General features: G+C 42.3%; 1 protein-coding gene across 3 annotated transcripts; it reads left to right on the top strand.

Moving 5' to 3' along the window:
- Positions 1-12041, top strand: LOC140304719 (phosphoinositide 3-kinase regulatory subunit 6). 3 transcript variants are annotated; one of them, XM_072383469.1, is made up of 21 exons: positions 1-77; positions 1322-1406; positions 1600-1704; positions 2103-2194; positions 2422-2490; positions 2903-3035; positions 3777-3846; positions 3991-4189; positions 6017-6164; positions 7102-7188; positions 7623-7866; positions 7967-8272; positions 8794-8893; positions 9195-9317; positions 10043-10150; positions 10244-10346; positions 10471-10532; positions 10737-10827; positions 11010-11071; positions 11192-11298; positions 11483-12041. In XM_072383469.1, the coding sequence occupies exons 2-21, from the start codon at positions 1385-1387 to the stop codon at positions 11637-11639; spliced, it is 2388 nt and encodes a 795-aa protein (XP_072239570.1). In that variant the 5' UTR covers positions 1-77; positions 1322-1384; the 3' UTR covers positions 11640-12041. The 3 variants fall into 3 exon arrangements, with proteins under 3 accessions (XP_072239570.1, XP_072239571.1, XP_072239572.1); XM_072383470.1 differs by having other exon boundaries at positions 11195-11298; XM_072383471.1 differs by having other exon boundaries at positions 7985-8272.
- Positions 12042-12335: the final 294 nt, after the last annotated feature.

Raw genomic sequence — 12335 nt, forward strand, 5'->3', positions numbered from 1 at the left:
TCTCTGTTTGTTTCAGTCCAACATGTGCAGTGTGTGAATGGAGGAGAACTGACGGACACTCTGTGCTGTGGAGCGGGGTAGGCCTATGTCATATTATCTTTATTTCACACCTGCTATTCTTTCAGCTGATGGTTCTTGGTGGATTTTGTCGCTTTATGTGTTGCTGCAAATGTAGGTTTGTAGTTTGCTGTTTTTAATGAACCGGTAACAAATTATTGAACTAGTTCCATAATGTCAAGTTATTTTATTCTGTTTAGATTACAGAAATGTGTTGCGTCAGGATCTCTTTACTTGGGCAAAATCATGACAAGGATTTTTGGATTCTTGTACAGCAGGAATTTCTCCCAAAGGTTCATGTACAAGTCCCATCCATCGTGTGAATGCCACAAGAAATGACATTTTAAGGTCTTAGCATTTAGCGTCTTCAGTGTTTTTGTAGGTGTCATCATCTGTGCGTGTGTTGCATATCTTCTGGCATGTTAAACTGACCTTAAAAGTGCATAGATGGGCATGTTCAGGTAAATTTGGTGACCTTAAACTCTGAATTTGGACTGTAGGTGTCTGAGACGTGACTCATAAACCTGTGTGGGCTTTGGGTAAAAGATGTGGTATTAGTAAGTTTTACTATTCATAGGAACACTTTATAACACCTTGTATTAAGTGGGTGGAGGTATGGGGGAGGGTGGGGGGATGTTTGTGGTGTTCATTTGTTAAGCTTCATACATGCGTGAGAGCAGATAGGTATGCAGGTGCTTGAGGGGGTCGACTCATTTTTTCTCCTGTCCTGTTGAGGAAACTTTTTTTCCCCTCTTTAAATAAAACTAAAGTAAAATGGCCATATTTACTTTCACCGCACAACAGCCGTGAAGTGAAGCTCAAACTAAGACTTTTATAATGGTGATGCTATCGAACGTCTTCTAAAAACATCCAAGGTAGGGAAGAGGTGATGAATGTGCCGGTCTTGGCAGCCATTGCAAAATGGCATTCGCTTTATTTTTACCTCCAAGGCTGAAAGAATGAAACGCTCAGCAGAGACTTCTCAAACAGAAACTAAATGCCCTCTATTTCACACAGAGGTGCAAAAAGAACTTCAGAGAACTGGAGATACAGATGAAATTATCGTCAGGCCACATGTGAACGGAAAAAAAGTGAGCTTGAAATAGCTCAGCTGAGGACATTTTACACAAGGCTGCTAGCAAGCTGACAGACAGAAGTCAGGTTGAGTGAGAGACTGTCTTTAGAAGAGCGAGAAGACCGAGCGTTTAATCATGGATATGATAACAGAACACAAGTGACGCTACCTTACCATGTCTTGTTGCAGTTGATGGATCCACAATGCATGTGAGACACGACCGAAAAGGCCCACTGGGATAGCTCCAGCACCATGTACAACATGGAGCCCACAGGTACAGCACACACACTCTGCTCACACACCAAGCATGTGCAGGAAAGTCAAGGAATACCCCACGAGCTTACGTTCTGGATTTTACAGGATTGGTGTTTCTTTACTTTGAAAGATGGCTTAATTCTGTGTTTAATTGCAATTAAAACGATTTGATTTTTAGAGTTTGACTTCAGATGTTTTCTTCTTGTTGTCAGCTGGCTACTCGCCCACAGTTCCACAGGCAGAGCTCTACCGCAGTGTCCAGGCTGTGCTGCCAAGAGAAACAGACAACCAGCAGCCCGCAGGCTGTTTCAACAAAGGTGCTGTATGATCTTCTTCACCGTGCCGACATATACTAATTAACAAGTTCTGAAGTTGTTTGTTGTAAGTGATGACCAAGGTTTGATCAAGATCTTTGCAAACTACATTTAGCAAAACTAACTTTTTGCTGCAGATTTCCTTTGTTGTCCTGCTTTTCTGTATCTGGAACTATTCCACTCTAAACTTTTCCTCTGTGGACAGATTCTTATTGAAGCCAGTATGAATCACACTGTGGAGTACAGCCACAGCAGCAGTAGGAGGCTGTTTTGTTGTTAGTCATCAGACATATTTTGGATTAGCACTGCGGTGGAGAGAGGCGTGACACATTGAGTCTATGTGCTTATTTAGTGATTTCATTTTGTTAATGTCCTGTGTGTCTGTCTGTATGTGTGTGTAGGAATGCTCAGATGGACACTTCATAAGAAAGTCCGAAACAATCCTGACAACAGCTTGTCTCTGGTGTGGGTGCTTATTAAGGAGCTTGAAAAGGTACTTGATCTCACTTGTGACGCTGTCAACAGTTTTTCAACACATATTTTAAAAGGCACCCTTCAGTACAGACCCGTATTTGTGGTGAAGCATCTGCTTCTCTTCTGAAACCTCTTTTGCTTGCACTTTCAAAGAGGAAGGAAGCTGTAGTCATCTTGGACTAGTTGATACGCTTTTTTTAGTAAAATGTGTTTGGAGCCCTGACGTAGTGCATGTTTTCTCTGCAGGCTGAAAGATGGGATTCTCGCAAGTGTATCATCCCTTTGCTCCACACACTGATGTATGCCATCATTCAGGTACAACATTTCTGCCAAATTGTTGCAACATGAAAAGCTGCCGAGACTTGCGTGGTGAGCTCATCTGCTTAGGCTGATGGCACTGGTAAAATAGCCATTGTGATATGTTTGTTTGATTAATTAAATGACACTGTTGCATTGGAATGCAATCAGGTTACTTTTGCATTGTTTTTAAGGCGGGAAATGTGGGGAATTTTGCTCTGGGTAATGCCAGTAGTGGCGAGCAGGAGGAAGAATTTGATATAATCCAGGAGCAAATGTGAACAAGGAACTTCTAACCTGAAACTGGGTCATTTAAGTCTGCACTATATGGGTTTTTCCTCATATTTGAGTGCCAATACTGTAATGATTATCATTTGCTCACCATAAATGGAGTATTATAAGTAAGCCTGTTTGTTTTGTGACATTTCAGACGGCCTACATTCCAGATGAACTGTACAAGCGCGTTTATGACTTTTGTAAGAGACTACTGACCTATCCACATCCCTACTGCACCGTGGGCCTCAGCTACACAAGACAGATGAAAACCGAACGCCTTATTCCAGGTAGTGAGTCTCAACTATTCCATGATTACCTTTCAGCTTTAAAAGATAAACAACAACTCGCACCACAAATAAATTTCTGCTCAGTATGTCGTCAGCTGTCCTTCAGCTGAGCATCTCCCTCAGCGGTGAGGACAAACTGACCCTCACGAGTTGAAATACAGGAGGATGCTGAATGAGGCAAAGCTGTGCCCTGATAATGAGTTTGAATAAACGTCCACTTAATCTCAAACACATCAATAAAACGGTCAACATCAACTGAAGATTCCACATAGCATCAAACAGCTGATTGTAGAACAAAATGTTTCTGTTTGTGAAATGGGTGCAGTGAACAGACAGCAGAGTGTGTGTGTCACACACTGGCTGCCACACACACTCAGCCCGCTCCTCTCACCTCACTTGCACGCTTTCATCACTGCTCTGAGTCTTGCTATGAGTCCTAAACATAACAAAAAAACTGCCCAACTGTGAGACAGACAGATTTATAGATGTTTTTTCACTATTAAACCCCCATTTTCAAATGATTCGCCAGGGTGGGGGGATGTGAAACAATACATCTGATTGCTGGTAACGTGCAGAACAGTGAGTTAAAAACTTGTGCCTTCTTTTTTTGGCTTCATCAGAGCCCGAAAAACCGTGTTATGACTGCTTACATGTTAAATGAGCTGTCCAGGCTTTCGAAAGGATTTGATGTTTGAGCATTTGCAACATTACGCCGTCATTAAATGCTACTTGGATCAACAGGTCTGATGTACCAGAGGATGGTCACAGCAGAGCAGAGGTTAAAAAATGAACACTATCCTTTTCAGGAGAGGTGAGTCATATGCACAGAATATATTGCTTTCTACAAAACTGCACTAACAGCTTCCCTGAACGGACGGTTTTATATTTTTATCCTCACTTGTACTACTGCAGTTTCTCAAACTGCCTTTCCCTTTGTGTCATTAAATATCTGCAGGGTGTTTATTTTGGCTGATCCAGTCGTCTTTTCTGGTTCCTTGATACCTGTCCTGTTTGGGGATTTTGAGGCCTCTGCCTCCACTTCGGCTGGATTTCTAAGTCCTTTCAAACATATGTGCAGCGTGGTCCAACACTCCATGCAGGCTGTTTTGGGAGCAGAACAGTGCCATTGGCAGAAACTGGCTCAGGCCTTGAGGGTCAGTAAAGTTGTGCATTTGTTTAATTGTTCTCATTTGTTGCCTTCTCTTGGTAGTTTTCAGTTTGTTTGTTTTTACTCATATTCTGCTGTGTCTGCTCTCTGATTCCTCTTTAAGACAGCTGACTTCAGCTAGTCTTCTTTGCTCTCTAAATAGCTTTTCTTTATACTCATGACTCTTTAAAAAGTGAATGAGAATACTTTCTGTGAGCTTGCCTTTCTCTTTTTTCATAGTTGGTTCAGAATGCCAAAACTCTTCCTTACCTAACTAAAGACTTCACTGTGTGTGATCCTTTTTTGTTTTCTCAGATCAGCTGTCTTTTATGGTTTTCTCTCACACAGACGATAAAATGGACAGAAATGTATGTGAATGTATAGAAATGTAATTTTTCTATACTTACCCAAAGCGCAAATTACAGTTTTCCTATCCATCAGGAAATCTGTAAGAACAGTTCAGCTCAACAGTTACTTTATCTTTAATGGAAATGCCATGTATTTTGACTGTAATTCTGCCCTCCTTGTGATGTCATTTGGTTGTCAATTCAAAGCTTTCTCTCTAAATGTGTTGCTTGAGCACAGGGGTCAGCAACCTTTAACACTGTCATGCCAGGTCTATGTATGTGTGTTCTTTGTTCCCGCTTTATTTTGGTAGTCACTTCCTGTCACAGTCTTATTGTCATCATCCTAATTATTTTCACTTGTGCATCATTTTCTTCCCCTCTGTTAGTGTATTTATACCCCAGCCTTTGTCTTGTTTGTTGTGTGTTTGTCTTGTCATTTAGTAATTCGTTCAAGCATTTTATTTCAAGTCTAGATCTCACGTTATTTGACCCCTTTGCATGTTTTTTGACCAAGGATTTTGCCAGCCGATTATGTACTTCTGCCTATCTTCCCTTGCCTGCCTGTGTGCCAGACCTTGGAATTAATAAACCGACACTGATTTTGGAATACGCTCTGAGTCGTGCCTAACCCTAACCCTGAGTCCACCAGTTCGGAGCGTGATAGTACGAACACGCCATCATGGACTCGGCTGACTCCTCTGCAGTTGCGCTCCACTTTCAGGACACACAAGGAGCATATCCGTCGACATGAAGAGCAAATACAGTAGCCTTAGTCCGCAAAACAAAGATTTTTCAAAAACACACGACCTGGTGGCTGCTGGTAGAGTAAGGACAAGCTGTACGATTACTCTATGTGGGTAATTTATTAAGAGTTAAGGTCTTACTAAACTTTGTTCTTTTTAAAGCACCAGTATTGTTTTTCATTTAGTTTTGTGCTGCAAGTTCATTGCACAAATTTCCATAATTTTGAAGGAAAGTTTTTGTTCTGTTGATTTTAAGTTGTATATTATTATGCAAATTAACTATTGATTGCCTGTAAAGAAGGAACAGAAGGCCCAATGCATACAGGTGGTTGGATAAATCAAGTGCATCGTCTCTGTGGTCGCGACAGCATGTTCAGACATTTTGAAGTGGAAAAAAAACACTGACTGCATTGACTTATGCGCAGGAAGGTACTGTAGCATTCCCCACTGTCCTGCTCTTTTTCTGTTGATGCCATACATTTTTGCGAATACAGTAAAGCTCCCTTAGGATTCTGCGTTACTCTTTTAAGTCTTGAAACGTCCGCATTGATAGTGTGTTGTTTCTGAACTGTGTGCTGTCTCTGGCACTGGTCCAAACATAACGCCTCAGCAGGACACACTCAAGCTCAGACAGATGCACATTTCTCACCCCTCACCTTGATGCTATGAATACATGGCCTCCATATGTTTATCTTCCTGTGAGTGCGTGTCTTAACCCACGTATGTGTGTGTGTTTTGGGACAGGACAAGGGTCAAGACATTGAGCCGTACTTTCAGGAAGTGTTGGCGATTCTTGAGCAGAGCGTGGAGGAGGGCGGCAGAGGAGATGGAGGAGCGCTGAGGAGCCGTCTTCAGCAGCTGTACAGCGAGATCGTCTCTGACACAGACTCGGGTATGAACTCTTTGAAGTGGAAACTCAAAGCTGGCCAATGTGGTCCTTGTTTGGCTCGACATCACTTAAACACTGTCACATCTGGTTATGCAACAGAGCTGGAGAGAAAGGAAGAAAGAGAAGCCGAAAAGAGATAAGAAAACCCGTTGAAGTTTCCGCAGTCTAGATATTTATTGATTCAGAAATGAACCTTTAAATCATACAAACATTTTTGCAATGATTGAGTCAGACATTAGTGTGTCAGTTTGAAAAGGGCATAAGAAACACAGTGACATGGACTGTGTGTGTAATTTGTCAGGAGTCCCACTGTAACGCTGTAGCTTTGGAGTATTTGACAACATGTTCCTCTTCAAAATGCATTGTGATCGCTGTGAATTACAGATTACATTTAGTTACTTTGTCCTGCATCACAGAAAATGGTCTTCTTGCAAGTTGTGAGACGAATGTTTGCATTTTGCCAACATTATGACACAGGCTCTAAATTCTCCTGCGACCACTGCATTCATACATTTTTCGGAGCTCATACTCAGTCTAACATAGCTACTAGCTTGTAATTGGCTTGCTTTCAGAGTAGCATACAAGCGCACATTGTTGGTGATGGACATGTTTTGTACATTTAAACGGCTTGAAACACTGACTGCTGCTGATTTCAGACATGTCCGCTGTATGTTGTGGTTTCCTCCGTGGCAAAATCTGTCCAGTCAGTTGTGTGTATTATTAAAATTTCCGGATATCTATTTCCACTCTTCCTCCCGCTGTCATCAAGTTGGTGGCTCATCCGATGAGCCTGCTCTGCAGTCCTTCCAGCTGGAAGACAAAAGGATGCACATGAGCGGAAGTCGTGGACGTGGGGGGGGGGGCGGGGTGTTTTGTTTTGATTGTTCGTCTGACAGTTTTGGTCTCTTCCTCGCTCACTCTTCCACCATGTGTTCTGCAGAACCATTGTGTGGTGGACCGCTGTGTGACTGCCCTCTTCCTAACCCCGACATGAGCTTGCACCTGTGGACGGAGGATCTGGATATCTGTGAGTGGGTCTTGAGGAAGTTGTACACATTATACTGATTTTTGAAGGTTTCTGAAATAATTCTGAAATGACTGAAGAAGATGAAGCTGTTTAAAAGGGAAAATTTAAAAAAAAAAAAGACTTCCAAGGATGAGTTGTTTCTTTAAGATGAACCAAACAAACAGTGGCATGCTTCACAGTGTGGCCTTCATATACTCAGTGAATAGATTCAGTTGGCATGAACCAGACTTGACATGAAGCTGTGACACGGGTCATTATTTAGTGTAGATAATGTTTGTGATGAGGCACAGTTGGGTAGAGGTGAAACATGCCAACCATCAGTGAGCAAACACAGAGGGAACAGTTTCTGAAAGAACAAAGTGTTATTCGGTGCTGATTCACTGGGCTCACGTTGGTTCCACGTGTCTGAAATATGATATTCAAAATGCTGACAGGGCGAGAGCTGACCAAGTGGTTGCGATCCAGCTGCATGTCTGAGCAGTTCTCCCTCGGCCAAGAGCAGGAGGACTTTGAGCTGGGAGAATCGCCCTGTGACCCGATGCCATCCGACATGACCCGCTTCTCCATTATGTCCGATGACAGCGGTATTGAAAGGGACTTGCCCGCTGGCACTGATCCGTCTCTGTCGTCCTCTCTGGACACATCCAGCATTACTGCATCATGGGAGCAATGCAAAATGTAAATACTGCTGTTTTGAAATTCAACACAATGTCCAGGAGTTTTATTTTCCAAGACATACAGCACTTTAACTGATTATAACTTTTAAGTACGATGTCAGATCTCCTCCTTCTCCCAGGGAGCAAGACTCAGGGAGGCTGTCACGCCGTGGAGGCATCAAGTTGAAACCATCTGCAAAGGACAGTATGGTGCTGATGCAAGATACGTTGGAGGACCATGCAAATCAAGGAGGAGGTGGAGGAAATGGAGGAAGGGGAGGAAACAGAGGGGCCACTCTGCAAAGGCGGGCAGGAGCCAGCTCCATGCAGAACTTTCCCAAGCAGCAGAGACACTTTACTGCCAGGATAGTCATCATGGGCGATGACAGGGTTGTGGGCCGCCTTGCTCAGGCCTATTACTTCTTCAGGTGAGGGACATCTTGATAACAGCTGGTTGTGGCATGACTGAATATGCTGTTTTTAGTTGTTCGCTGCCTCATTATGATTTATATTCCTTTATTGAACTGTGAAGTGGTAGTTTTACACGCATAGTTTCAATTCAGGTAAACTTTCTGTTGCCATCGTGAAATATTATCTTGCATCTGAGCTCTGTAACGTAATCACGAATGTTGGTCTTTCTCCTGAATTAAACTGCTAAATACTGCAATGCAAGAAGCAGTCTGTCTGTACTTGAGGGAACATATTCGGCTTTGATTAAACTATTTCAAACTGACGCTAACAATGAGGCCTTAAATGCATAGTGGTCTTTAGTTAATCATGAAAGAAACTGGGATTGCACTGACATTTACCTTCAGGTAGAATAACAACACAGCATTTCACACTGTTTCTGGTTTGCCACATAAAACTGTGCTTGTATCACTGCAAATGTCACCATCAACCGATGCACACACTTTGAGCTTCTCACGAATCTTTGGTTTGGCTTCTGCAGGAAAAGGGAAGCGCGGCGGCTTTTTCTGACAATGAAAGTCAATCTCCAGTTTTACTACATTCCTGTTTGCACGGCTCCGGCTCCCAACTCCCCTGCCAAGGTGAGTCGGCTTCCTCCTATGAACTCAACACCAGTTACTATGTGAGAGTCAACACGTCCAGAGATTGATGAGACAAAGAGCTTACGTTATAACGGAAGACCAGTATGGTAAACTGTCCGTGTTGTCACCTGAAACCCGCTGGCCTAAACTGTGTAAATGCTTTTTAACAGAGGAAACACTATTCAACAACTTTAAATGATACTTCCAGGATGTTTGTCTTTGACATTTACAAACTTCCACATATCTTAGTCCCTCACCACTGTTATTTTTCGAGGTTCACTTTCATGTTCCTTTTTTGTAGGAGAAACTCCATCAGTCCAAGGGGGATTTGTGCTCTCTCGGTTCCTACTTGAGCAACGTGGATCCATGGTACAACTGCAACATCAAGAGTTTGGACAGCACAATTCATAAACTGGCTAATATGGTATGATACAATTACATCTAAAACAAGAACAAAATAAGATAACAGTGGCCGAGTATTAAGGATAGTTAAACACAGCTGATTTGCTCAGTTTTGCTGACTCGCACCTTTTCTTGTGGTGTACTTCGTGTGGTAGCTTTCATTAGACACATTGAGAAAATGTAGCTACATTACCGCATCCCCACTCATTCAACATGGCAGCTGTTCTTTGCATGAGCTGAAACGCAGGAAGTTGCATAAGATCATACTCCCTGCAAGGAAAATAGAATTGTTGATTTCACCACAAGTAAAGTAAATTAAACTCTAAAGACCTTTTGACACACCCCTGACTCTATATCTTTGCACAAGGAGTAGAATAATTATAACACTGGAAAGAAATGTGCAGAGGAGATAATGCTGTGAAGTGAGTTGAAAGAAGATGGGGAAAGCCTGAGTTCTCTTCACAAATTAATGGAAACGGCCTTTTGATTCTACAGAACGTTTCATTTCCTCATTCTGCACTAGATTAAATGGGATTTGTCATGCCGACCCCAGTGCTCTCTCTCTTTTTTGGGGATGCATTTGTTTAAAAGTTAAAAGCTTCTTTGTGACTCAGGGTTGTTAAGTAACGAGCAGTTTACCTGTCATCAACTCACTCTTTTGTCCTTAAAAGCCAAGTGTGACGAATGTCTTGTTTCGACAATGCGCTGGTGGTTAGGTTAATTTTGAATATCGTTTGCTTTCTTTAGCAACAAGCGAACCCTGGGAGGCCGAAAGAGCCCTTCATCTCTGATGTAATTTCCTACTACGTCCGCAGTGGCCAGCTACCCGTCTTCTTCACCATCTACTCCGTTAAGGTACGGTACATCTTATGAGTTTTCTCTCACTATAAAACCAAAGGGCGTGCGGAAGATGTCAGCTGGTTTATCCATTTGCATCATTTCCCTTAGATTACATTCACCAACATGACGAAGGATCCTGTGGAAGATGTGTTCCTTACCCACCTGGAGATAGAGTTTCCAGAATTCAGACAGATCTCCGCATCGGTTAGAGGTGAATTGGCTACACATGCCAGTGTTTTTCCCTAAATAACAACAAGAAAAAAAAAAGCAAACATGAATTTTCTTTTTTTGGTCTGAAACACTGATGTAACAACATACCTCTAATTCTCAAACAGATAAACAGAAGAAGAGCTCGGGGGAAGTATGCGGAGCTGTCATCTCTATGAATTACAAAAAGGTGTGTTGTCTTTTTTTAGATCCACTGTTTCCTTGTAAAATTCCCATCACTGGAGCATTGGTGTACTTAGATGCCTATCAACCACCAAAACAAGTACCAGTTAATTTCCATTTCGTGCGGGTTTTATTTGTGTGCCAGCCTTGAATGAAAGATGAATTCAGATGTTCTTGTTTGTGTACATATTTCTGTGTGTGTGCACCCAAGGTGACGTTGAGCGGCCGAGACGTTGACAAAGGAATTTCAGTGAGGACATCAGGGGCGCAGATTAGTGGTATTCCTTCAAGTCAAGCAGAAGGTTTGATATTTTAATTCAGTCTATTTATACTCACAAGCAAAGTCACGTGAGAGCAGTTTTCAAAGAAAACTCACAAGTTCAATTCAAAGCCAAGTGTTTCTGATGATCTGAGTGAAAAATTCCAACATTTTCTGCTGTTTGAATTTCACGCTTCACACGCTAACTCCCCCTTTATCTCATAGACCTGAATTGTTTGACTCTGACTCTGAATGAAGCTCCGGTAAAGACAAAAAGCAACACAGTGGTGAGTCAAAGCAACATGAAAGAAGGGATGAGGACTCAAGTTCCACCCATGAAAGATATCTACTGTAAAATAGCTTGTATAACGTTTAGCCTCTTTGTTGTTTTGTGTGGAAATTGGCAGCAGTCAAAGATCCGGATCTGCAGCATAAAGATTCGCTCTTTGGAGAGTCGCTCTTTTACTCTCACACCGGACAGAGACAGTCGAAGGACCTACAGAGATGTGCAGAGGTAACAGACAAGTGTCATTTGTTTTTGTTGGCACCACTGAATAAAGCTCCCCGACAACAAGTGTTTGAGATTAAATTATAATTTTAGCCACAGCTTGATTTGCATTTACATCAAGAAGCTTTTTTATCCTTTTAGCTCAGTCTTGTTGAATCTGACTTATCTCTGTTGAACATCTCCTTCATAGCATCGAGGTCTCCCCTTGTCTGGATCCTGGATACTGCGTCCAGAATGCCATGAGGTCCAAATTCAACCTGGGAGAGGACAAAGACGCTGGACTGAGCAAATACATGAGCAAAGCCCTTCCTTTACCAATCAACACATTTGCTGGCATCGTCAACTAACGGGATGAAGTTGACCGAGCACACGTTGTTGTGAAAAGCAGGAATGGTGGTCATCTGTAAAGCCAGTCTCTCATCTGACACACGAAAAGACAAATGAGCTGCTCCTGGAACCAAGTTTCACCTTGTCGGTCTGCACTCAGTAGTTTGAATGGAAAAAGACTATCATTCAAAAGCAACATATACAGTAGTAGTATTGATCAATCCAGAGAGCTGCTTTTACTGTAAAAGGAGGTTTTATCACTCTCCAGTACGTGATTGAACTTTGATGATTGAAAGACTTTGCCGCTCTTTATAAATGACCTCCTGTGCATACTTTAATAATTATGGGCAGTCTTTGTATGACTTTTGTATTGCCAAAGGACAATATTGCCTAAGACCAGCAGTTTTTAAAAGAAAAAAAGATCAGCTACAATATAACCACTTTCCTCACAAAGGGTCTGAAGGGCCCCCTCGGCCTCCAGAGCTTGTTGTGGGACACATGGTCCTGCCGGGAGAGGCCGAAGCCATCAATATGTGCCGTTGCAAAGAGATCCTGGCATTCCATATGAGTGCCGTTGTTTCCTTGCAGAATATTGCAGAGTAATCCGATGGTTAGCATTATTCACTTCTCCTGTCAGTGGTTTAAATGTTGTGGCTGATCAGTGACTCCACCTCTGTGCATGAAGGATTTTCTGTAATCATGTGAAATGTTTGGAA

This window comes from Leuresthes tenuis, unplaced genomic scaffold, assembly GCF_036924035.1.
Source record: "Leuresthes tenuis unplaced genomic scaffold, fLeuTen1.0.hap1 SCAF_4, whole genome shotgun sequence".
Lineage (NCBI taxonomy): Eukaryota > Metazoa > Chordata > Actinopteri > Atheriniformes > Atherinopsidae > Leuresthes > Leuresthes tenuis.

Bases quoted from the DNA above. Each gene is read 5' to 3' on its own strand.
- LOC140304719 (XM_072383469.1), top strand. From the start codon at position 1,385: ATGTACAACATGGAGCCCACAG. The intron at 8,894-9,194 runs GTGAGTCGGCTT...CCTTTTTTGTAG, and splicing joins CTCCCAACTCCCCTGCCAAG to GAGAAACTCCATCAGTCCAA. The intron at 10,533-10,736 runs GTGTGTTGTCTT...TGTGCACCCAAG, and splicing joins TCTCTATGAATTACAAAAAG to GTGACGTTGAGCGGCCGAGA.